At 52.0% G+C, this 21,370-nt stretch overlaps 2 protein-coding genes across 2 annotated transcripts in view; both read right to left on the minus strand.

Annotated features, from left to right (window-relative positions):
• Positions 1 to 15,367, minus strand: part of CCDC30 (coiled-coil domain containing 30) — a 36,387-nt gene extending 21,020 nt beyond the window's left edge. The window contains exons 1-8 of the mRNA XM_041463565.1: positions 15,336 to 15,367; positions 14,965 to 15,132; positions 13,846 to 13,966; positions 9,517 to 9,692; positions 6,609 to 6,762; positions 3,245 to 3,360; positions 1,304 to 1,396; positions 506 to 612 (exon numbers count right to left, since the gene is read on the minus strand). Of these exons, the coding sequence (XP_041319499.1) occupies positions 506 to 612; positions 1,304 to 1,396; positions 3,245 to 3,360; positions 6,609 to 6,762; positions 9,517 to 9,692; positions 13,846 to 13,966; positions 14,965 to 15,132; positions 15,336 to 15,359 (959 nt within the window). The 5' untranslated portion in view covers positions 15,360 to 15,367. The remainder of the gene's footprint in view (positions 1 to 505; positions 613 to 1,303; positions 1,397 to 3,244; positions 3,361 to 6,608; positions 6,763 to 9,516; positions 9,693 to 13,845; positions 13,967 to 14,964; positions 15,133 to 15,335) is intronic.
• Positions 15,368 to 18,058: 2,691 nt separating this feature from the next.
• Positions 18,059 to 21,354, minus strand: PPCS (phosphopantothenoylcysteine synthetase). Its single transcript, XM_041463562.1, has 3 exons — positions 20,787 to 21,354; positions 20,164 to 20,267; positions 18,059 to 18,671 (listed from the first exon to the last, which is right to left on the minus strand). The coding sequence occupies exons 1-3, from the start codon at positions 21,313 to 21,315 to the stop codon at positions 18,348 to 18,350; spliced, it is 957 nt and encodes a 318-aa protein (XP_041319496.1). The 5' UTR covers positions 21,316 to 21,354; the 3' UTR covers positions 18,059 to 18,347.
• Between the last annotated feature and the right edge of the window lie 16 nt (positions 21,355 to 21,370).

Consider the following 21,370-nt stretch of genomic DNA (forward strand, 5'->3'; position numbering starts at 1 on the left):
TTTGAAAAGGATCAGCTCCCCTTTCCTCCCTGAACCTGCCAGATGAGGTGCAACACCTCCTGAGCAGGTACTGGGAGAACAAAGCTTTGAATTCCTTAGAAATCCCTGTTTACATATTTATGGTTGAAAGGTGTTTTGGTGCACTCCTGGAGAGCAACCAAATCCAAAGATAACTTCCCAGCATTAAAACAGGTTTCAAAACAAGGTTTTAAAACAAAATTATTTTTAAACAACAGGTTTTTTGTCTGTGGAGAGCCCCAAAAGCCCAACTCTCTTCTTTTAGGAAAGCAACAAACTGGAGGAAGTATCAGCATTTAACTGGAAGAAGGGATTCCTCAGCACTGCATCTCCTCCAAATTTTCCCATTTGGGAGCAGAAGAACAAAGTCCTAAAGAGTATTTAAAACAAATCAATAAGCAAATAATCCTGCAAGAGAGAGCACCAGAGACACAGCACCAGGAACCAGTGGAAGTACAAGGGGGGGAAGGACTTCTACACCTCTCACCTTTTGTGGAGAGTTTCAGCACCCTGATCTCCGTGTTCCTGATATGGGGCAGCTCTGCTGGCACCAGTGTCTCCATCAGCTCCTGCTTCTTCCTGTGTGCCCTGTGCCTGAGAGAAAATCAACATTAGCACACAACTAGCGTTGAGATCCCAGAATCCCAATGGACTGGGTTGGAGAGACCTTAAAGCTCATCCTGTTCCATGGGCAGGGACACCTTCCTCTATCCCAGGCTGCTCCAAGCCCCATCCAACCTGGCCTTGGACAATTCCAGGGATGAGGCAGCCACAGCTGCCCTGTGCCTGGGCACCCTGTGCCAGGGCCTCACCACCCCCACAGCAGGAATTCCTTCCCCACATCCCATCTGACCCTGCCCTCTGGCAGTGGGAAGCCATTCCCCCTTGTCCTGGCACTCCAGGTCTTGTCCCAAGTCCTTCTCCAGCTCTCCTGGAGCCCCTTTAGGCTGGCCCCTGCAAGGGGCTCTGAGCTCTCCCTGAAGCCTTCTCCAGGTGAAACCCCCAGCTTTCCCAGCCTGGCTCCAGAGCAGAGGGGCTCCAGCCCTTGGAGCATCTCCCTGGCCTCCCCATTCAGCTCCAAGAGCTCCACATCTTTCCCATGTGAGCACAGAGTGACTCCAAGGCCACGCGCATCCCTCAGAAATAAAACACATGAGCCACATCAGCTCCATCTCTCGGCCCCAGGAGCCCCCAGAACATCCAGGTTCTTACAGACAGCTAGGGTCTGGGATGCAGAGGGGACCATGTTTTTCTGGAATGACAAAGAAAGAGCCCTTGGAAACACCTGCAGCGGGGCCATTCCAAGTCCCTCTGCCGCTGGAGGCTCTGGCCTCTCGCTCCGCTGGTACTCACAGATCTCCTCCTTCAGCTGCTCCACCTGCAACACACAACACCTGCTTTGAGGTCTGGTGAGCAATCCATTTTCATGTTCATTATTAATGTATTACTGTTCCTTATCCTGAGGGATTGGTTGAGATCCTGTGGATGCTCCAGCTGCTGAGTGGCCTCAGATAAGGAGCAGAGAAAGTGGGAATGCTGCTGCTCCAATCCATTAAAGGATGGTTCTCCTGAATTTATTTCACTTCCTGCCCACACCCACAACGTGTCAGATTCCAACTGCTATTTCTATGGACACCTTTCAGTGTCTTCCATCCCTGGGATCAATGGAACTCATTACCAGTAGCAGCTCTTCACCCCACAGTCACAGCTCACCCCAGGTCAACTGCCCAGCCTGTTCCTCCCCTACTCTTCATAACCCACAGGCAAGAAAACACCTTTCAGGACACCAAGCTGCTGTAGTTGGTAATAAAGCACATTTTCTACTTCTATAAATTAAAAATTGGGGTGTTCCCAACTTCTGTCTTAACAGTTAAATCCCAGTCCTAAGGAGTAAAGGGAATTTGCTTTTAGCTTAACATCTGGCTGGAACTGATCTCAATCTGGCTACATTTTTTTCCTGTTCAGTGATCAAAATATATTACATGTATCTGTATGGGTTTTTGTCTATATAGACATATTTTTTTTAAATATTTATTTCTACTTTTTTTATAAGCTATACATACACTTATGTATCCAGAATGACTGAAAGGAGCATGTCTTACAGCAAGGAAAACATTATTTGGAATAAAAAAATAAGTAAACAGAGGGATTTGAACTAAGTTATCTTTTTTTTTGCAGCTCCAGAAAGAGACTGTGCTGTAAATACAAGGCTTGAGGTGACAGACATGGAAAAAACAGCAACTTTTTTAAATGCAAGGAACAAAACTATAAAAAAAATCTGTGCTATATAAAATTCTGTAAAATTCTGAACACCTCAAATGGGAATAAGTCCCATTCAGGATATTATCTGATAAATATTATTTGAAAAGTATCTTCTCAGAGATACTTCTATTAATTTAGCAATGCTCCTTTGACATGAGAGAACTGCAAGACAGCCAGGAGCTCTCAGGGCTGGGATGGCAGAGGCAGGCTCAAAGGCTGATATAAGGAAATCAGGAGATAAGAACAGCAGTAGATTTTGTGCCCAGTTATACATTTTAATAGCAAGCAGACTCTTCTATCCCTTCCCTGTTGGCAACCACATTAAGGAATTATCTGGTTGACAGTTCCTTAATTGCTCCTTAATTCTAGGTGGCATTTAGAGAATCCCATCTGTATAACACCAAGCATTTAACTAATAGGAATGTAATAGTAATGTAAATCATTTCACTAAGAGGACTCACAGAAAATAAGCAAATCAATCAATGTGGCTCAGTTAAAAACCAAAGAGGCTGAGAGGAATCAAAAATGAGCATAAATTTCAAATGGATTTCTAACCAGCTGGTGGGGTTTTAGGCTAAACTTAGGTAAACTGAACTCTTTAATCCAGTCCAGGGAAAGGCACATGTGTTCCTTACTCTATTTACACACTTGAGCTGGGGTAAACCCTGATCAGCAGGGAGCTGATCCCTCTCCATGGGCACAGGAAAATGTGTCCCAAAGTCTTCAAGCCACCACTCAGTTGGAGTCCTTCAAACTCCTCTGCATTGAAGGAAGCTCCCAGAGCTGCATTCTGCCCATTTCCCGAATTTTCCTGCTCCACGAACCCTGACACAGCCAAACTGCAGCTCTGGAAAGACTGGGCATAGAACAGGGAGGGGAAAGGGGAAGGCAGGGCAGGTTTGGGAGCAGAGATGACTTTCAGGAGCCAGCCCAGGACTGTTGGCTTGGCTGGGTGGATCCTCACCAGCTCCAGGAACGCTTTCCTCTCCAGGTCGAGCGTCTGGACCCGTGCCCGCAGCGCCAGGATCTCCTTGTCCAGCCGGCTGTTGTGCTCCATGGCCCTCTGGAGCTCAGTCCTGTCTGGAGACAGCAGCACCAGCAAACGTGGGCAGCCAGGCCCTGCCTGGCCCACACTCCAAGCATGGATTCCAGGCTGATCCCACACATGGGAAAGGTGGGAGGCAGCATGGACATGTCCCACATCCACTGAGAATACATCCCACATCCACTGGGAACACATCCCACATCCAAGGGAATACATCTTACATTCACTGGGAATACATCCCACATCCACTGGGAATACATGAGAATATATCCTGCACCCACATGGGAACACATCCCACATCCACTGGGAATACATGGGAATACATCTTACATCCACTGGGAATATATCCTGCACCCACATGGGAACACATCCCACATCCCCTGGAAACACATCTTGCATCCACTGGGAATACAGCCTATATCTACTGGGAACACATCCTGCACCCACATGGGAACACATCCCACATCCACTGGGAATACATCCCATATCCATTGGGAATACATCCTGCATCCACTGGGAACACATCCCACAATCCCACATCCACGTGGTAACACATCTTCATGGAACACATCCACGTGGGACACATCCCACATCCATGCCCTCTCCCTCCCACAGTAAAGGTTGATGTCCCTGGAGATCCAGCTTTAACAGCTGTCTCTCCAGCATTATTCCAGGGATTCAGTTTACCTCTGCATCATGGAGGTAAACCTCATTTAAATCACTCACCTCATCTAACATGGGTTTCACTTTCTCTTTGGAAAACCTCAACATTCTCACCATAAAATCCATCACTGCCACAAGCAGGAACACAATCCCAGCCAATGTATCCATGTTGTCTGTACATTAAAATTTAATGGAATGGCTACAGCTGGAAAAATTGCACACCAGTTTTTCTATGGATCAGTGGATCAATGAATAAATTAATCCCAACACCAATGAATGCATATTCCAAATACTTCCAGGGCAGAAATAGGAAGAGGTGTTTGCATTAGGAGCACATGTTGAGGACACACTGGTATCCCCCTGTCTTGGAGAGACAATTTTCCTTAGAGAAAAGGGAAGAAATATTATTCCCTTTCCAGCTTAACATTGGGCACAAGAAATTTAAATTTAAATTTGACTTCTATTCAGGCAAAAAAATCTACTTTTTTGGTTTCACCTTGGAAAAAGCAACAAATTCCTTTTTCAAACAAGGATTTTCAGTTGTGTAATTTAAAACAAAAAGCAAAGAACATCTCCACAGAATGACAGAATGGGTTGGGCTGGAAGGGGACCTTGAAGATCATCTCATTCCAACGCCCATATTCCACCAGAATGGAAATTTCACTCAAAAGCCTGTTGACCACAACACAAATTTATTATAAAATTATAATAAAATTATTATTAAAAGGTTGAAGAAAGGACAATAAAATTCCAGCTCTTTTCCTCTTGCAAAAATCCTGACCACCTCCTATTTTCCCATTCCTTCTCCTGTTTTTCCCTCGCAGGGTCAGCCTTCAGGGCTGACCACAGGGGTGATTCCACAAGGACAACAATGTTTGGATGTGGCAGCTGAGTTCTGCTTTGGAAAAACCCCACAACATTCCTTGTGCACTTTGTTAAATACCATTTAAAGCCTTTCCTCACCAAAATCCCACTAACTGGGCTCAAACTGGTCAGGAACACACACAAGTTACCACTGAACCAAAAAGGGCTGTTTAAGGGCGTTTTACTAAAGATGAGTGACCCTAGTCAAGGTTTTTAGTAGCAAATCAATTAATTCCCAGAGCAGCTGGCTCAGAGCTCACCAGGAGGAGAAGCCATGCAGAGACACAGAACCAGGGAAGCCACTGGGACATTGCCACCCTCATTTTGCACACACAGAGACAAACCCCAGAGACAAAACAAGCATTACACCCTTACTCACATTTTGTAAAGCCTTGTGCTCATCTAGCACCTCATAAAGCACAGATTTCCCTGCGCAGGCTGCAATCCATGGGAGCCCCAGGCTGGAGCCTGCCCGTGCTCCAGAGTCAGCACTGGAGCTGCCACAGCACTCAGCCCATCCCTGGGGACTGTGGATCGATCCCCGCCCAGAACAGGGATGAAAAGGCTGGGAATGATGGGACTGGAGGCTGGAGAGGAGCTGCTGGGGCTGGAGAGGAGCTGCTGGGGCTGGAAATGAGCTGCTGGGAATAGAGAGAAGCTGCTGGGGCTGGAAATGAGCTACTAGGACTGGAGAGGAGCTGATGGGAATGGAGAGGAGCTGATGGGGCTGGAGAGGAGTTGGCAGGGCTGGAAATGAGCTACTAGGGCTGGAAATGAGCTACTAGGGCAGGAAATGAGCTACTAGGACTGGAGAGAAACTGATGGGGCTGGAGAGGAGTTGGCAGGGCTGGATTTGAGCTGCTAGAGCTGGAGAGAAACTGATGGGGCTGGAGAGAAACTCTCAGGTCCTTGTGCTGTGTGTGAGCACCAAGGGGAGCCCCAGGACCTGCAATTCTGCTCTCAACCTGCCCCAGATAGTGCCAGTCTCCTCAAGGTAGCTGGTCCCTGCAAAGGCACATGGGGCTGGGATGAGTCACCTCATCCCAGTTGCTGTTCTCTAATGAAATTCTGCATCACAGATTTGGGGACAATGCAAGGAATCCCCCAAAAGAGCATCCAGACACCTGTGTGTCACTAAGGACATTTTCCATGGACATTTTACTCCAAGAGCAGCTTTACCACATCTCCCTCCAGAAAACTGTTTATTTCTACAGTCAGATTTTATTAAAAAATCCTACTAATAAATAACACTTCAGAGCTGGTCAAGGGTTATTTCAAGAAGGAGGTAAAGGGAATATTCTCAGCAAAGACAATGTACCCAGTCACTTCTCCACTGCTGCACTTGCTAAGGATGCTATGGAGGCAACATCCCAAACTGCACCTGGAGAACTCTGGGATAAGAGGTCCAGCTCTGCTGACCCTGTGCACGTGGTAATTCAGCTACTCTGCTTCCAGACCAAGCCATCATTCCCTCTCCATCCCCTCCCAGGGCAGAAAGCTTTCCCTGGAGAGGAGATAGGAAATTCCCAGGGATAGGAAATTCACCCAGACTGTGCTGCTGCATCACAGATCAGAGAAGCCCAGTCTCAGAATTAGTGGATTTGTGACTGTTAAGGACTGCATTCCCACCTCCTATGGAGCAGGCTGACTCCTGGCACTGATTTTCCCACATTCCAAGCAGAGGACAGAGGACAGACTGCCCCCACCTCCCCAGGGCTCAGAGCAGGCCAGGCGTGGCCACCAGAGCAGCACTTACCTGCTTCACTCTGCTCTTTGCTTTGTGTGTCCAGCCCTTCTGCCCCGCTCTGGATTTCTTCCTGGGACACCACCAGCCTCTGAGGGGCCTCATCCAGGTCTCCCACAAGCCCTGCAGGCGATGCTCGTTCCCCCTCCAGCTCCTCCCTGCAGAACTGAAGCACAAGGGTTAATGTGCCAATGGAAATGAGGAACCCTGTGGTGATGTGACCAAGGCAGAGCTGTTTGTCACCCTGTCCACACTGGTTCCATTGGAAAATGTGTATTTCCTCATCTCCAGTGCCAGTTCTGGGACAAACCAAAGGCAAGAGATGCCCACCAGGCAGCCCTGCCTGAAATGTGAGGTGTTCCCCCTTGTCCTGGCACTCCAGCCCCTTGTCCAAAGTCCTTCTGCAGCTCTCCTGGAGTCCCTTCAGGCACTGGAAGGTGCTTTAAGGTCTCTCCAGAGCCTTCTCCAGGTGGACACCTCCAGCTCTCCTAGCTTGGCTCCCAAGGGGCTCCAGCCCTCAGAGCATCTCGTGGCTTTGCTCCAACAGGTCCTTCCTGTGCTGGGGATCCTGGAGCAGCAGTGCTGGGGGAGTCTCTTCAGAGAGGAGCAGAGCCACGATGCTGTTTGGCCTTTGGGGTGCAAACACACACTCCTGGCTCATGTCCAGCTTTCAACCCACAAGAACTCCCAAATCCATCCCACAGGGCTGCTCTCCATGAATTCCTCTCCAAGCCTGTGCTCATTTTCAGACTGTCCCAACCCAGGCACAGGGGCTTGAACTGCAGGAGCTTCCCTGGAGCACTGCTCCATGTCCCTCTTTTTTATGGAGTTACACATTCCTGCTCCACTACATCTGCACTGAAGGGGTCCTCAGGCTCAGCACAGTGGCTGCCACTGATATTTGGCACTTCAGAGGGTGAGTGAGCTAGCACATGCCATGAATCCAGAAGGCATTTCCACATGGATTTCTCGGAGCTGACCACACAGAGAGGCAGGTTTGTATTCTGCCTTTCTGTGTTCCTAGGGATGCAATAAAACAATCAATTCTGCTTGAGCAGTTTGGCTAAAAGCTGAATTCATCCCTGTCCAGCTCTTGATTCCAAGAGTGGAACAGGCCAGCTGGGAACAAGTAAGGCCACATATTCCAGTAAACAGAGTAAAAGGAGCAATTAACACCTTAACCTGTAACACTAATGGTTCTGCAAAACAAGTGGGATACTCCCGGGAACAATGGAGTGTTTAACCAACAGTTTCTGCTCCGAAGGCACAGACAGGAATGACATCACTGGGGAGAGTATTCAGTCCTGTCAGGGAGACCGTTTTCTGGGAAAACACATCTCCAGTGTGTCTTTCACCTGATTAAACAGAAAGGAACAAGAGAAGGGACCCTGACCCCTATTTGAGGACTTGCTCCCTCCTCATGGCTTGGGACCTCAGGGACAAACAGCAGCTCCTGGGATCCCAGAGCATTCCTGGACTCCAGTTCCACAGAGACATGGCCGTAAGCCATGAGCAGATGGAACGTGATGGCCTTGGAACCACAGAATCAGAATATCCTGAGCTGAAAGAGACCACAAGGATCCAGTCCAGCCCCCAGCCCTGCACAGACACCCCAACAAACCCAGACTGTCCAAACCCTCCTGGAGCTCTGGCAGTGCTGGGGCCAGGACCATTCCCTGGGGAGCCTGGGCAGTGCCCCACCACCTTCTTGGGGAAGAACCTGATATCCAACCTAAACCCCCCTGTTACTGTCATAATTTCTGGAAAATCTCTTTGCCCGGGACTCTTCTCCTGGGAAGCTGAGAAGCCTCAGAGAAAAATGAAAACAATAATTATCTGGTTTGCTTCTCCTATGTTTTGCTGCTTTGGAATGTGATTTAGACATTGTTTACCAACAGGTGCCTGTTTCATTAATTGCATGTAAATTGTTTTTACTTATTGGCCAATTACAGCCAGCTGTGTTGCGGCTCTGGAAGAGAGAGTCACAAGTTTTTAATTATCATTTTTTGTAGCTTTCTGTCTGTATCCTTTCTCTATTCTTTAGTATAGTTTAGTATAGTTTTAGTATAACATTCTTTAATACAATATAATATCATAAAATAAAAAATTAATAAATTAGCCATCTAAAAACATGGAGCCAGATTCATCATTTTCCTCGCCTTCATCGGGGGACCCTGAAAATACCACACCCCCCTGGCACAGCTCCAGCTGCTCCCTCAGGTCCTGGCCCTGCTCACAAAGAGCAGAGATAGGAGCTGCCCCTCAGCAGAAGCTGCAGCCTGCAGTGAGACCTGCCCTCAGCCTCCTCTGCTCCAGCTGAACCCAGAGAAAGTCATTCTTACCCAGTGAAAATCTTTACACCAAACACATCACAAACTCCTCAACACAGGATTACAAATAACCCATTTCACTGTCCCTGTGCAGATGTGGGAGTAAATCAAGTGCAAAGGGTGAGAATTAAGAAAGGCACTGACTTAGAATCCTGGAATCCCAGACTGGTTTGGGGATGGAAGTGATCTTAAAGCTCATCCCATTCCATACCCTACCATGGGCAGGGACATCTTCCACTATCCCAGGCTGCTCCAAGCCAAATCTGGCCTCAGATGCTTCCAGGGAAAGGGCAGCCACAGCTTCTCTGGGCAACCTGTGCCAGGGCCTTACCACCCTCACAGCCAGGAATTCCTTTCCATTCCCAATATCCAAATATTCTGTCAGTTTGAAACCATTCCCCCTTGTCCTGGCATTCCAGACTCTCACAAATACTCTCACTCCAAGTTTCTTGTAGTTCTTTCAAGTATTTCAGACCCAAGACTCCACAGTGGCCTCAGAGACAGGAGAAACAATTTTCATTACAGAAATATCACACAAATATTCCTTTCCCACAGCTTGCAGGCAGGCAGAGCCAGGGAGCAGGAGGTACCTGGAGCCCATCAGTCCTGCTGTGGGATCCCAGCTGCCGGGCTGCCACTTCCAGCTTTCCCAGCAGCGCCGCCCGCTCCACCAGGAAATACGCCACCTGTTCACTGGCAGCACTGCAGGAGATCTGGGACAAACCTTCCTGCTCCAGCATCTCCTCCACCTCCTTCAGCTGCGTTTCTGCAAGGCAAGGCAAGGCTTGGTGTCAGCAGAGGAGAAACAAAGGGTTTCCTGGAGATCTGTCTCAGTTCCTCTAAACATTTCTCACTGCAACAGCCCCATTTCTCCTGGAGCCCAGCAGTTCCTCAAGTCTCTCCTGCTTCCCACTTCCCTCACTGCCTCCCATTCCCTGCTATCCATTATGTCAGCCCTATTCCCTCTCTCCCAAGGTTTCTCTTCACATTCCCTTCCCTGCCTGCCAAGCATGTGACAGGACCTGCTCCTCCCAGGCAGTTCTCCCAAGCTGGTTTATCCTCAGCCCCTTCAACCCCAAGTACATCTTGGTAGAAACTAAACACCATATTGAACAGATACTGAGAGAACCAGAGAATCATTAAGGTTGAAATTACTTCCAAGATAACCAGTTCCCACCCTCAGATCATCAAGTCCAACCTTGGAGAGAAAGCAAACAGACGGACACAGAGTCACAGGTGTTTTCTTTGGCAGGAGACACACAAAATACCAGATCACTCCTAGAAAGCACCACTATTTTGGATAGTCCCAAGGAATGTCTAGGAAGGAGGCAGATCTGAACCCCTTTAAGAATTAACCTGCCAGTGCTTCAATGTTTGTCTAAAAATTATAGCCAGGAAGACTCTGTACTGAGAAAAACTTCCAGACTCAAGGGTCCCTAAGGCAAAAAGGTGACAACGAGATTTGAAGGAGTCAGTTTATAGCTGGGCACTGTTATGTTTGTGCAACCAACAGTTGTTAAAAAGACCTCCTGGTTGGTGTGGTTGGAATTTACCTGCCAGGAGAAAATGAGGAACCTTTGGCGTCTGGCATGATGAGGGCAGCAACTGCTGCAGCTTGTGGAGCTAGGGGAGGGCTTTTCAAACACTCCCTGTGTAATTCGTATTAAAACCAAAACCAACAGACCAAATTTCTAGCCCAAACCAGACTATAAAGGCTTCCAAGTGTTGTAAGATGGGAAGTGCAGGGACTCTTAGAGAGGTAGGATGGACAGTCACACTCTTTCCCTGCTCAGGGATCAAGAGCTGGACAGCAGAGGTTCAGCAGAGCAAATATTCCTCAGGCACAGGACATACAGAGCCCTGGACAAGCCTGTCCCTCTCTCTCATGACTGAACACAGGACCAGCACAAGCACGTCCCGAGGCTGCGATCGATCCCATGTTTCCACTCCGCGCTCACAGCCGGCCCCGTCCAGCCCGTGGATGGAAAACACCCTGTGGTGCCCCAGGCATCTTCCCAGGGAGACAGCACAGCCTGCTCCACACAGGGTCAAACAGGGCTCCCCTGCACCTTCCTGCTGCAGCACAGCAAACAAGGCAGCTTGCAGGATCAAAACTGCTCTGCGTGCCTCGGGAAGAGCCCATGGATCACACTAAACTGAAGCCCAACCTGCCTGGCAGCTTTACCAAATCCCAGCTAAAATAAACAGAAACTGCTCTGCTTTATGCCCAGGATGGGACCCTCTGTGCCCTAAACCACCTTCACCTGCCAGTCCCCAGCCTGCAATGCAGGATGAAGTGGCATCATTTTAGATCCCAGATATATTCCAGAGGCTGGAAAGCAAAAAGAATTTGTGAGGATGAGGGGGGTCTGCTCACACAGCACAGGTTACCTATGAGTAAAGCCCACCGAGTCCTTACAAACCCCTTCCCTCCCCACCCAGTGTTTGGGAAAAGCCAACCCCTGCCCCAGGCACTGCCACTCAACAGCTCCACTGGCATCTTCCACCTCTGTCCATGCTTGTTTGGAAGCGAATTTTACATTAATATTTGTATTTTCCTACCCTAGGAATACTCTGAGGAACAGCAGCCACTTCACCCCACCACAGCCTATACCTGCTGAGTATGTTTTACCAGCCCAGCTGTTACAACAAACAAGCTCAGAACATAACTGTGTCTTCTTTTTATTCCACTTTTTAAATAAATCCAGGCAGCTCCCCCCGTGCTGTGTTTCACTGCCATTCCAGTTGTTTTTCAGGAAGGCTTTTGGGAGCACCATCGATTTGCCCTCCAACAACACCCGGCGCATTCAGCGAGAGCATCAGAAACGGATCAGGAACTGCCTGGAGGGAAGGAAAAATGTCACTCTGGGCAGAGGTATCAGATGAGGTGACAGCTCAGCTCAGCTCGATGGCCCAGCATCAACCAGCCTTGGCTGCTCCCTGTAGGAACCTGTGAGCCCGGGATGGGCAAGAAGCAAATGTGCGAGCAGAGATTCACTTTTATCTTCAAAAGCTGCTCAGTGTCAGTCACCAGCACCAGCTATCCTCAGGGTCTAAAGGAGGGCTGCAGAGAGACTTTAGCCAAGGGCCTGGAGTGCCAGGACAAGGGAGAATAGCTTCCCACTGACAGGGTAGGGTTAGGTGGGATATAGGAAGAAATTCTTGCCTGTGAGGGTGGGCAGGCCCTGGCACAGGGTGCCCAGAGAAGCTGTGGCTGCCCCTGGATCCCTGGAAGTGTCAAGCAGCACCCTCAGTGGGAAGAACTTTTCCCGGACACCTGACCTAACCCTCCCCTGGCACAGCTCCAGCCATTCCCTCATGTCCTTTCCCTGGTCCCAGAGAGCAGAAATAAAATCCTGTGCCAGAGGAGCTGCTGCCTGGGATGAGCTCTGCCCTGAGCTCACCCTCAGCCTCCTCTGCTCCAGCTGAACAAACCTGGATAAAAGGACCAGTCACTCAATAAAAGTGCTCTACAAGGACCCCAAAACATCTCAGTGCTGGCACCTCTCCCTGCAGGTGACAGCCCAGAGGGAGCAGGGCTTCCAGATTCTTAAATTATCCACACACATCCCAGGATAGCAGCCAATGCCAGCAGTGAGTCAACAAGTCCTGAACCTCAAAATCTGAGTGATATCCCCAAAAAAATCCCTTCAGAAACACTCTACAGCACCAAAGCCACACAACCCCCTCAGGGACAGCACTGGGCAGCAACCAGCAATCCCTCCTGGATACCCCGAGATCCATGGACAAGGATCTCAGCTTCCATTCCAGGGGTCCTCATTGCTCAGCAGCCTCAGGAACCCCTCAGGAAGGGAGAAAGTCCAGAGGAGCAGAGCCACCAGGAGGAAATCAGCGCGTTCCAGCTTTGGGGACATTCTGTCTCTCTCCTGACACCTTGTGGAAAGGGACACAACCAGGAACGGAGTTTTCTGCCACAGCCAGACTCCCAAGAGCTCTTTATTCATTTCAGCTTTTGTGAGCAGCCTTTTCACCATAAACCACGGCTTTAAGTGCTCAGAGACATCACATTTTTAGGGAAATCCGTCTTTGGAAAGTCACACCACCAGATGTGCTCCCTGAAAACCCAACCCATGCTCAAAATTCCCCCCAAACTCCTGCATTTGCTCTCCCAAAGCCTGAATCACAAAGAAACTCTTTAAGTTGTGCCACCACCCTAAAATTTATCTCAGGACCAGGACAATAGAGCTCACTAAAGGAGTTAATGGTGCACCACTGGAGTGCAACAGAAGACTGAAGAAAATCAAGAACTAAACCTAGCAAAAGTGACGCTAGAGTTTGAAAATAAATTATTTCAAGTTAAATAAGTGAAGTAATTGTTCAGTAAATAAAATTACTGAAGCTCTGAGGGGCCCTGAGCAACTTGATCTGATGGAAGGTCTCCCTGTCCATGGCTGGGGGTGGAATTGGATGAGTTTCAAGATCTCTTCCAACCAAAACCATCTTGGAATTCCACGACAATGAACACCCAAGTTTTGAATCATCAGAACAAACAATTCCTGTCCCCCACATTGTTTTAAAAAATGTGGGGTTTGTGTAAACCAAAGCCAAGAGCAAATTCACTGACTTGATGGAGTGACAGATAATTTAGAGCTGGAAACCAATGAGCACCATCAATTCTGGTCTTCAAACAGCCTCTGGAAGATGCTTTGTGCAACAACAGAGCTACATGGAGAACCTGCCAAACTCCCTGAATAAAGGCAGTAAAAGCAGGCAAGAACCTCTAAATCAATTACAAATCTGTTTGAACAGCTCACTAACACTTTAAGAAACTTCTCAAGCAACCACTGAGAGCTCCCTGAGAACTCCCAAAAAACACTGCTGAGCTCTCCAAGAAGCTTTGCAGACCCAAACAGCTGCCAGTGCACTCCCAGGGCCCACAGCTGGAGGGAAGGGATTACCCTGCTGCAGCTGTAGCTGTGCCAGCTCCAACCTGAGCTGCTCATTCTCCTTCTCATACTCAGAGGCAATGGCATCCCGCTCTTCTGTCAGGGCACGGACATGGCCCACGTAGCTTTCCACCTGGAACAAAGAAAACCCTGCTAGTCCCATGTGCCCATGTCTGCCAGCAGCACAAAATGTTCTCCGCCCCATCGTGTTTCCAGGATAACCTCAAATATTTGCAGGACAATATGTCTTATGCCTTTGGAACGCCTGGGAATGGTAAAAACTCGACTGGGAGGTCAGGAGGCCGTGCAGCTATGGGGGTGCTGGGATGTGCGGAGCTCTGTGGGAGCTGCTGGGATCACCAGGTGCTTTTTGATGCCCAGTATGAGGAATGGGAATATGAACCCCAAGTTCCCAAGGGCAGCAGCATGGTAATGACACACCTGAACCTGCTGCTGCACAGGGGGGGATCAGGGGATACAGGCCTGGGTGGGTTAATCCCAGTGGTATTCCAGAACCACTGATGTTGTAAAAGGCTCCCAAGTTTCCAACCTGTGGCAAAAATCTATCTTGTCACCAGACCAGAGCACTGAGTGACACATCCAGTTGGTCCTTGGATGTTGTGGTGCACCAGTTTAGTTGTTCTCTTGCACTGGGTGATTGGGAATTTGCACAGAATAGTTTTACATTGCACTGTATAGCTTATGTTATATCATGTGGTTTGTTACCCCGTTTCCCCATCACATGGTCTGTCCCCCAGCTGTCCAGGTACCCCCTGGTGGTCTCTCCCCTGGGTTACCCCTCCCCTCACCACTCCTCACTGGGCAACCCCTGCCAAGGCCTGACAACTTTTTCAGTGAAGAAATTTCTCCTCGTGTCCACCCTGAGCCTGCCCTGGCCCAGCCTGAGGCTGTTCCCTCTGCTCCTGTCCCTGTTCCCTGGAGCACAGCCCGACCCCCCGGCTGTCCCCTCCTGTCAGGAGCTGTGCAGAGCCACAAGGGCCCCCCTGAGCCTCCTTTTCTCCAGGCTGAGCCCCTTCCCAGCTCCCTCAGCCGCTCCTGGAGCTCCAGCCGCCCCCCAGCTCGGTTCCCCGCCCAGCCCAGCCCGCAGCCGGGCCCGCTCCCGGCCCTTACGTCTCTCATGTCCTGGGCCCGCCGCCGCTCCAGCTCGCCCAGCCGGGTCTCCGCTCGCCGCAGAAGCCGCCAGGCCAGACCCAGCTGCTCCTCGGCCGGGGCGGCGGGGTCGGCGCCCTCGGCCCGCAGCCAGCGCCGGATGGTGTCCGCCGGCACCGGGGGCTCCGCCTGCGGGGCAGCCAGAGGGGCCGTGAGACACGGGGCGCCGCGGGTACCCCCATGCCCCCGGGACATCCCGGGGGTTCCACCGACCCCATCCCCCGAAATCCCCCCCGGGCCGGCCGGTGCCGCCGCCGACACCCCGAGCCGCCCTGGGCTGGTGGCAGGGCTCCAGCCGGCCCCGAGCCCCCGGGCCGGTCCCGCGCACCCACCGGGGCGGCGGCGGCCGCGTCCATGCGGCGGGACGGACCGCGGCGTCATGGCAACAGGCCACGCCCCCAGCAGCAATGCCGTGAATGGGCCCTGCGAGGCCACGCCCCCAGCGCGCCTCGCCACGCCCCCTCCCCGCTCAGTGGCGCCCCCTGGCGGCGCGCAGCGGCCACTGCCGGGCCACCAAAAGATTCCCTGATTTCCTTCTAAACCCCAAGCGATTCCACTGGAGCTGAAGGGAAGAGGGCAAGCACATGGAACCAAGCCTAGAGAAGAGAAGGGAGACCTTTAGAGACAATGCCAGTTCATACAAGGGACTCCAACAGCGCTGGAGATGGAGTTTGGACGAGGGCATGGATGGGACAGCTTCCTGCTGCCAGAGGGCAGGGTTAGATGGGATACTGGGAAGAAATTTTTCCCTGCGAGGGGGGAAGCCCTGGCACAGGCTGCCCAGAGAAGCTGTGGCTGCCCCATCCCTGGAAGTGTTCCAAGACAGGTTGGACAGGGCTTGGAGCAACCTCGGGCAGTGGAAGGTGGAATGAGATGAGCTTTGAAGCCCACTGAAACCCAAAGATGACTCCATGAGATTGAGGAACTGAAGAGATAAGCAGGTCCACCCTGCAGAAGCAACTCACTGGCTGAAGGCACTTCACAAGGGGATGACAGAGAAAGGAGAAGAGGTATCTTCTCCAGGCCAGGGAGGACCTTCCACTGCGCCCTCTGAGATCCTCAGAAAGCAATGGACACATCCTGGACTTGCACTTCCACCTTAGCTACCACAACCAGCATTCCCAGAGTGGCCAAACACCAGCCCAAACACTGCCAGGGTGGGAGCACTCCTGGACTGGGTTTAACCCCCCACAGGGAACAGGTGCATCCCTGGCACGGGATGGGGATGGCTGTGGCTCAGCACATCACAAAGAGGGACAGATACAATGCTGGAAGCCCACAGCGTGTTCTCAAGCCCAATGAAACCCCAAGATTCTCTGGGCCCACTGTCCCAGTCTGCTCCACAAAAAGCTCAGATTATTCCTTACCTTCCCAACCAGCTCTGAGGAATTCCAGGACACTCTGAGGACTGTTGGTGGCATTTCTCCCAACCCTTGTTCCAACACTCCTCCAAGGGCGTGTTCAACTTACACAAGGTTTTATATTCTCACCCCTGTTGGCCCATCCTTGCTGTCTACAGAGGCTCCAAACACAAGAGAAATCCCAGACTCGACATTCCCACCAATTACCTACTGGGAGATGAAGACAGGCAATTCTTGGAGCTTATTCACCTTCTTTATCAGTCCTGGCCACAGGTAAGCTGTGCATTCCTTCTCCTGACTCAGTTTCCAGCTGGATCGCTCCCCTCCTGATCAACCTGGACTTCCCCCATCACTGATGGCATCCACTGATCCCATCCTCATGCTCTTTCCTTGCTCTTCTAGCTTTATTTTCCTTGTTTTCTGAGCACCCCTCACTTTCAGAGGATTGGTGTTATTACAAAATGACTGCTGCTTCCTGAACACTCCGTGGCTCTACCCAGAGCACAGTCTTGCCTCTGGAAATGTTTCCAGCATTCCCATGTGCTGCTGCCCTTCCCAGGATCCCAGTGAATTTATCTGGAGGACAGCCCGTGAGCAGACACACAGTGGACAGCAGGAGAGCTGCTGTTAAGTTTCTTGCAGGCATGAGGAACACACACCTTGAAGTTGGTAACCATTCAAAGAGGGTTTAGATAAAACCAGGAACATTCCAGTTCTAAATCCACACAGCCAAGAGGAAGCTTCCCCTTCCAGGGGCAATCAGTGCCAGCCCTTCTGCTGTCAGAGAATCATGGAATCACTAAGCCTGGACAAGCCCTCCAAGATTATTGAATCCAGCCATCCCCCCAGCACTGCCACGTTTACCCTAAACCCTGCCCCAGGTGCCATCCACACTTGTTTTGGAACACTTCAAGGGATGGAGACTCCACCACTGTCCTGCAGCCTGTGCCAATACCTGAGCACCTTTCCATGAACAATTTCTAAATATCCAACCTTGAACCTCCCCTGGCACAGCCTGAGGCTGTTTCCTCATCCTCTCCCTTGCTCCCTGGAGCAAACCCCAATCCCCCCCAGCTGTCCCCTCCTGTCAGGAGCTGTGCAGAGCCACAGGGTCCCCCCTGAGCCTCCTTTTCTCCAGCTGAGCCCCCTTCCAGCTCCCTCAGCCTCTCCTGGTGCTCCAGCCCCTTCCTTTCCCAGCTCCATTCCCTCCCCAGGACACCACCCCTGCCAGTGCCCTCTCCCCTTCTCCAACCTTGGCCTCAAGCTTGGATCCATCCTCTGTGGTCCGTGCCAAACGAGGCCTTGCCTTTGTTTACAGAGCTCTGCAGTGACACTTGAGCCTTGTTTGGTGAGGGCTGCCCAAACACTGCCTTGGAAAACTTTCTGGTGTAAATGGAACATGAAGCAAAGCAACCTTCAAATACCTGGGATGGAAGGAAAACCTTTGAAACAGATGCTTTAGGGACACTGCTGCAGCACCTGAAATGTAGGAACATGGGATCTCTCCCAGGATCTCCCCTGGCACAAGAGCTGCTTCCCCAAAGTTGCTGCCACCTCATTTTCCTTTTTGCTACCCTAGTTTCACCATCCACTCTCAGCACCAGAGATTCCCCACTCCAGTCATAAAACCAGCACGTCTTTCCTGTGAAGCCCCATTCCTTCCTCCTGCCATTCTAAAAGAAAATTCAAAGAAGGAGATTCAAGAAATTTTTTATATACAGAGACCTTCACCATTTCTCGTTCTCCCAGCCCACGGGACAGAAACAAGCCTCTTTCCTCCTTTAGACACCAGGACAAATATCCTTTGGAATGGTTTCACTTCCATGTATTTCTCTTTTACAAAGCCACCATGGGCAGGCTGTATGGAAGTGGCAGTGTTGGACGGCCCTCCTCGTGCTCCGTGGGGATTGCTCTGTTCACCTGCACAGGCTCCAGTCCCACTCCCTCTGCAGCACCATTCCCTCATTTCCTCCCAGCTGCTCCTCAGCCTTTCCTCTCTATAAAGGCTGTGTGCTGGCCCTGGAGGTAACTCACAATCTTCTCCTCTATTTCCATGCCTTGTGCTAGCTCCTCGTTGGACAGGGATAGGGGAGTCTGTGAGTCCCTGGTGACGATGATGACAGAGGTTCTGCGGGACTCCAGGACGTTGGCCACCACCACCTGGTGCCGGTATTTCTCCAGAGCCTGCCGAGATTTGTCCAGGAGGATCTGGGGATCTGTCTCCAGTTTGAAGGAAATCACAAAGGCCTCAGGGGCCCAGTCTTTGACCAGGGGTGACAGCATTTTTGGCACCATCTTCATTGTGATCTGCAGTGGGGAAAGATAAAAAGAAAAAATCAGTAAAATCATTACAGGGAGTTTTAGTAAGAGATGGGATGGGAAAGAGGGAAATTCCAGCTTTGTTTCATATTCCATTTGCACCAGGAAGTTTTTCAAGGCAGTGTTTGGGCAGCTCTCACCAAACAAGGTTCAAATGACACTAAATTTAAATTTAATGATCCATGTGGTGCTCACAGTCAGGGGGTTCTGAGGCCAGGCCACAGGAGCCCTGCATTCCCAGAGCTAACCACACTGGGGGAATTTAAACATGAGGAGAGAAGATTTAAAAAAGCATTATATCTGCACAAATCTGAGTCTTCACCTCTCCAGAATTCGGGTAGTTTATTCCATCTTCACCTTTCCTTCTATCAACTCCTTAACACGAGGCACAAAAGTGCTCAAGCATGGAGAAAAACAGTACAAGACTGTTCTCCAGCTTCCCAACCTCTGGATCCATCACTGGGAATCAGGCCAGGTCTCATCTTTCCAATGCTAATGTTAAAGAATGAAGCCCGGCAATTTCTTAGAAATTAATTAAATAAATTTGGTATTTGTTATGTAAAGAACTCCAGAGACACCTGCTCCCATTGCTGAGAGGGACCTCGGTGCTGCAGTGCTGCTCTGTCATTCATACAAGAAAGATGGATCCCAGAGTCTTGGAATGGTTTGGGGTTGGGAGGAACCTTAAATCCCATCTCATTCCACCCCCTGCCATGGGCAGGGACATCTTCCATTATCCCATCCCAAGCCCTGTCCAGCCTGGCCTTGGACACCTTCAGGGATCCAGGGGCAGCCACAGCTGCTGTGGGCACCCTGTGCCAGGGCCTGCCCACCCTCCCAGGGAAGGATTTCTTCCCAATATCCAATCTAAATCCATTCTGTCTGTTTGAAACCATTCCCCCCCTTGTCCTAGCACTCCAGGCCCTTCCCCAAAGCCTCTCTCCAGACAAAAGGCAGCAACTCAAGCTCTCCAGGAGCTATTCTTGGAACACTTCAGCTCTCTCTGAGACCCACCCTCTCCTCATCTCCATGGAAGCACGGGCAGCTCTAAAGGACAAAGCCAGAAAAGCAGGAGGCACCTCAGGGGGCCCTCTTCATGTGCCACACCACAAGTGCAGACATGTTGAAGCTGCTCCATATCAGACAGAGCAGCACTGACCTCCCTGCAGATAACCCACGGGACCCCTCACCCCTAAATCCCACCCTAAAAATAAACCTGGATCAAAGGAGAGCAGGGCTGATCCTGCCCTGCCCTCTTATCTGGGCCCCTCAGTGCAAGATAAGAATAAAACAGTGAAAGTTCAGGATTTCCAGAGGGCTCTGTCCCTGTGGGATCTCACCCCCTCACAACACACACGAGCTGCTGCTTTGCCGCTTTCCCGGGCTGATCCACAGCCAGCTCTCAGGAGAAGGGCCCTGGAAGCACGGAGGGGATGGCTGAGGGGGGTGGCAGAGGGGGCCATGCCCAGGGGGGTCTCACCTGCAGGGGCCCCTCCGAGGACTGGATCTTGTGCTCCGGCATCTCGGAGACGGGGATGTAGAAATCCGAGACGGCGGCTGCCAGGTAGAACATGACGCTGGAGCCTGTGGGAACACGACTGCTGTCCCCTGCTGCCACGGCCTGTCCCTGCCACACACCCAACGGGGAGACCAGGCTGCCCCTCGGGGATCCCCCAGCACAATCCTGAGCAGGGCAGCGCTGACCCCAGCCCGGGCTCTGTCCTGTCCCCTCCTCCCGAGCCACAACAGCCTCCGGGGACAGCCAGACCCTCATGCCGGGGTGCAGGAGCCCTCCAAGCAAGGGTGCCCCCTGGAACCCTCACGCCAGAGCCCCACAGGTCCCGGGATCACCTCATACCTGGCCCTGGGACCACCGCGAGGGGTTCTATCCGCTACTCATCCCGGGGACCCCTCGACCCTTCTCCCACAACCATCACATCCCTGCTTCCTGCTCCCCTCACGATGGAGACCCCGAGATCCTCATCCCGGACCTGGGCACAGGTCACACCGGAGACACCCCCGGGGGGCTCCATCCTGCCCTGCCTCGTGCCCTACGAACCGGCGGCCGCCCCTCACTCCCGGTCCCCCCGGTTCCCCCCGTACCGAGGGGCGCCAGGGCTCGGGCGGCGGCGCGGAGCAGCGCCAGGTACTCCACGAGCCCGGTGAACTCGATGGCGAGCAGCGCGCCCGCCTCGGTGGCGCGCTGGTACTCGCGGAGCGCGGGCAGCAGCGCGGGCAGCGCGGCGGGGGCGGCGGCCACGCCGGGCGGCGACCCCGGGGTGAGGCGCAGCGCGTCGAGCAGCGCGGGCCCGTGCGGCGGCAGGGCGCGGGCCCAGGGGAAGGCGGAGCGGGCGCGGTGCAGGAAGCACACGGCGTAGCCCGCCCGCACCAGCCGCTCGGCCGAGGCGGCGCCGCGCCGGCCGCTGCTGAAGTTCTCCAGGAAGCGCACGGCGCGCGCCTCCAGCGGCACCTGCGTCCCGCCCGACGTCACCAGCGCCACGCGCCGCCCGCGCGCCGCCTGCGCCGCCGCCCAAGCCCGCACCCGGCCCTCGGTCGCCGCCGCATTCGCGTCGTTGTCCTCGTCCTCCTCCTTGCCCTTGTCCTTCTCCTCCGCCGCCGCCGCCGCCGCCATGACCGGGACCGGCCCGCACGGCCCGCCGGAAATCACGTGTGTCACCTTCCCCCCT

The sequence above is a fragment of the Pyrgilauda ruficollis genome, unplaced genomic scaffold (genome assembly GCF_017590135.1).
Source record: "Pyrgilauda ruficollis isolate IOZ18807 unplaced genomic scaffold, ASM1759013v1 scaffold165, whole genome shotgun sequence".
In the NCBI taxonomy this organism is placed as follows: Eukaryota; Metazoa; Chordata; class Aves; order Passeriformes; family Passeridae; genus Pyrgilauda; species Pyrgilauda ruficollis.

Excerpts from the sequence above, each read along its gene's own strand:
- PPCS (XM_041463562.1), bottom strand. The coding sequence starts at position 21,315 with ATGGCGGCGGCGGCGGCGGCGGAGGAGAAGGACAAGGGCAAGGAGGAG. Across the intron at positions 20,268-20,786 it reads CCGAGCCCTGGCGCCCCTCG|GCTCCAGCGTCATGTTCTAC; the intron begins GTACGGGGGGAA and ends GTGTTCCCACAG. Across the intron at positions 18,672-20,163 it reads CCTCGGAGGGGCCCCTGCAG|ATCACAATGAAGATGGTGCC; the intron begins GTGAGACCCCCC and ends TCCCCACTGCAG.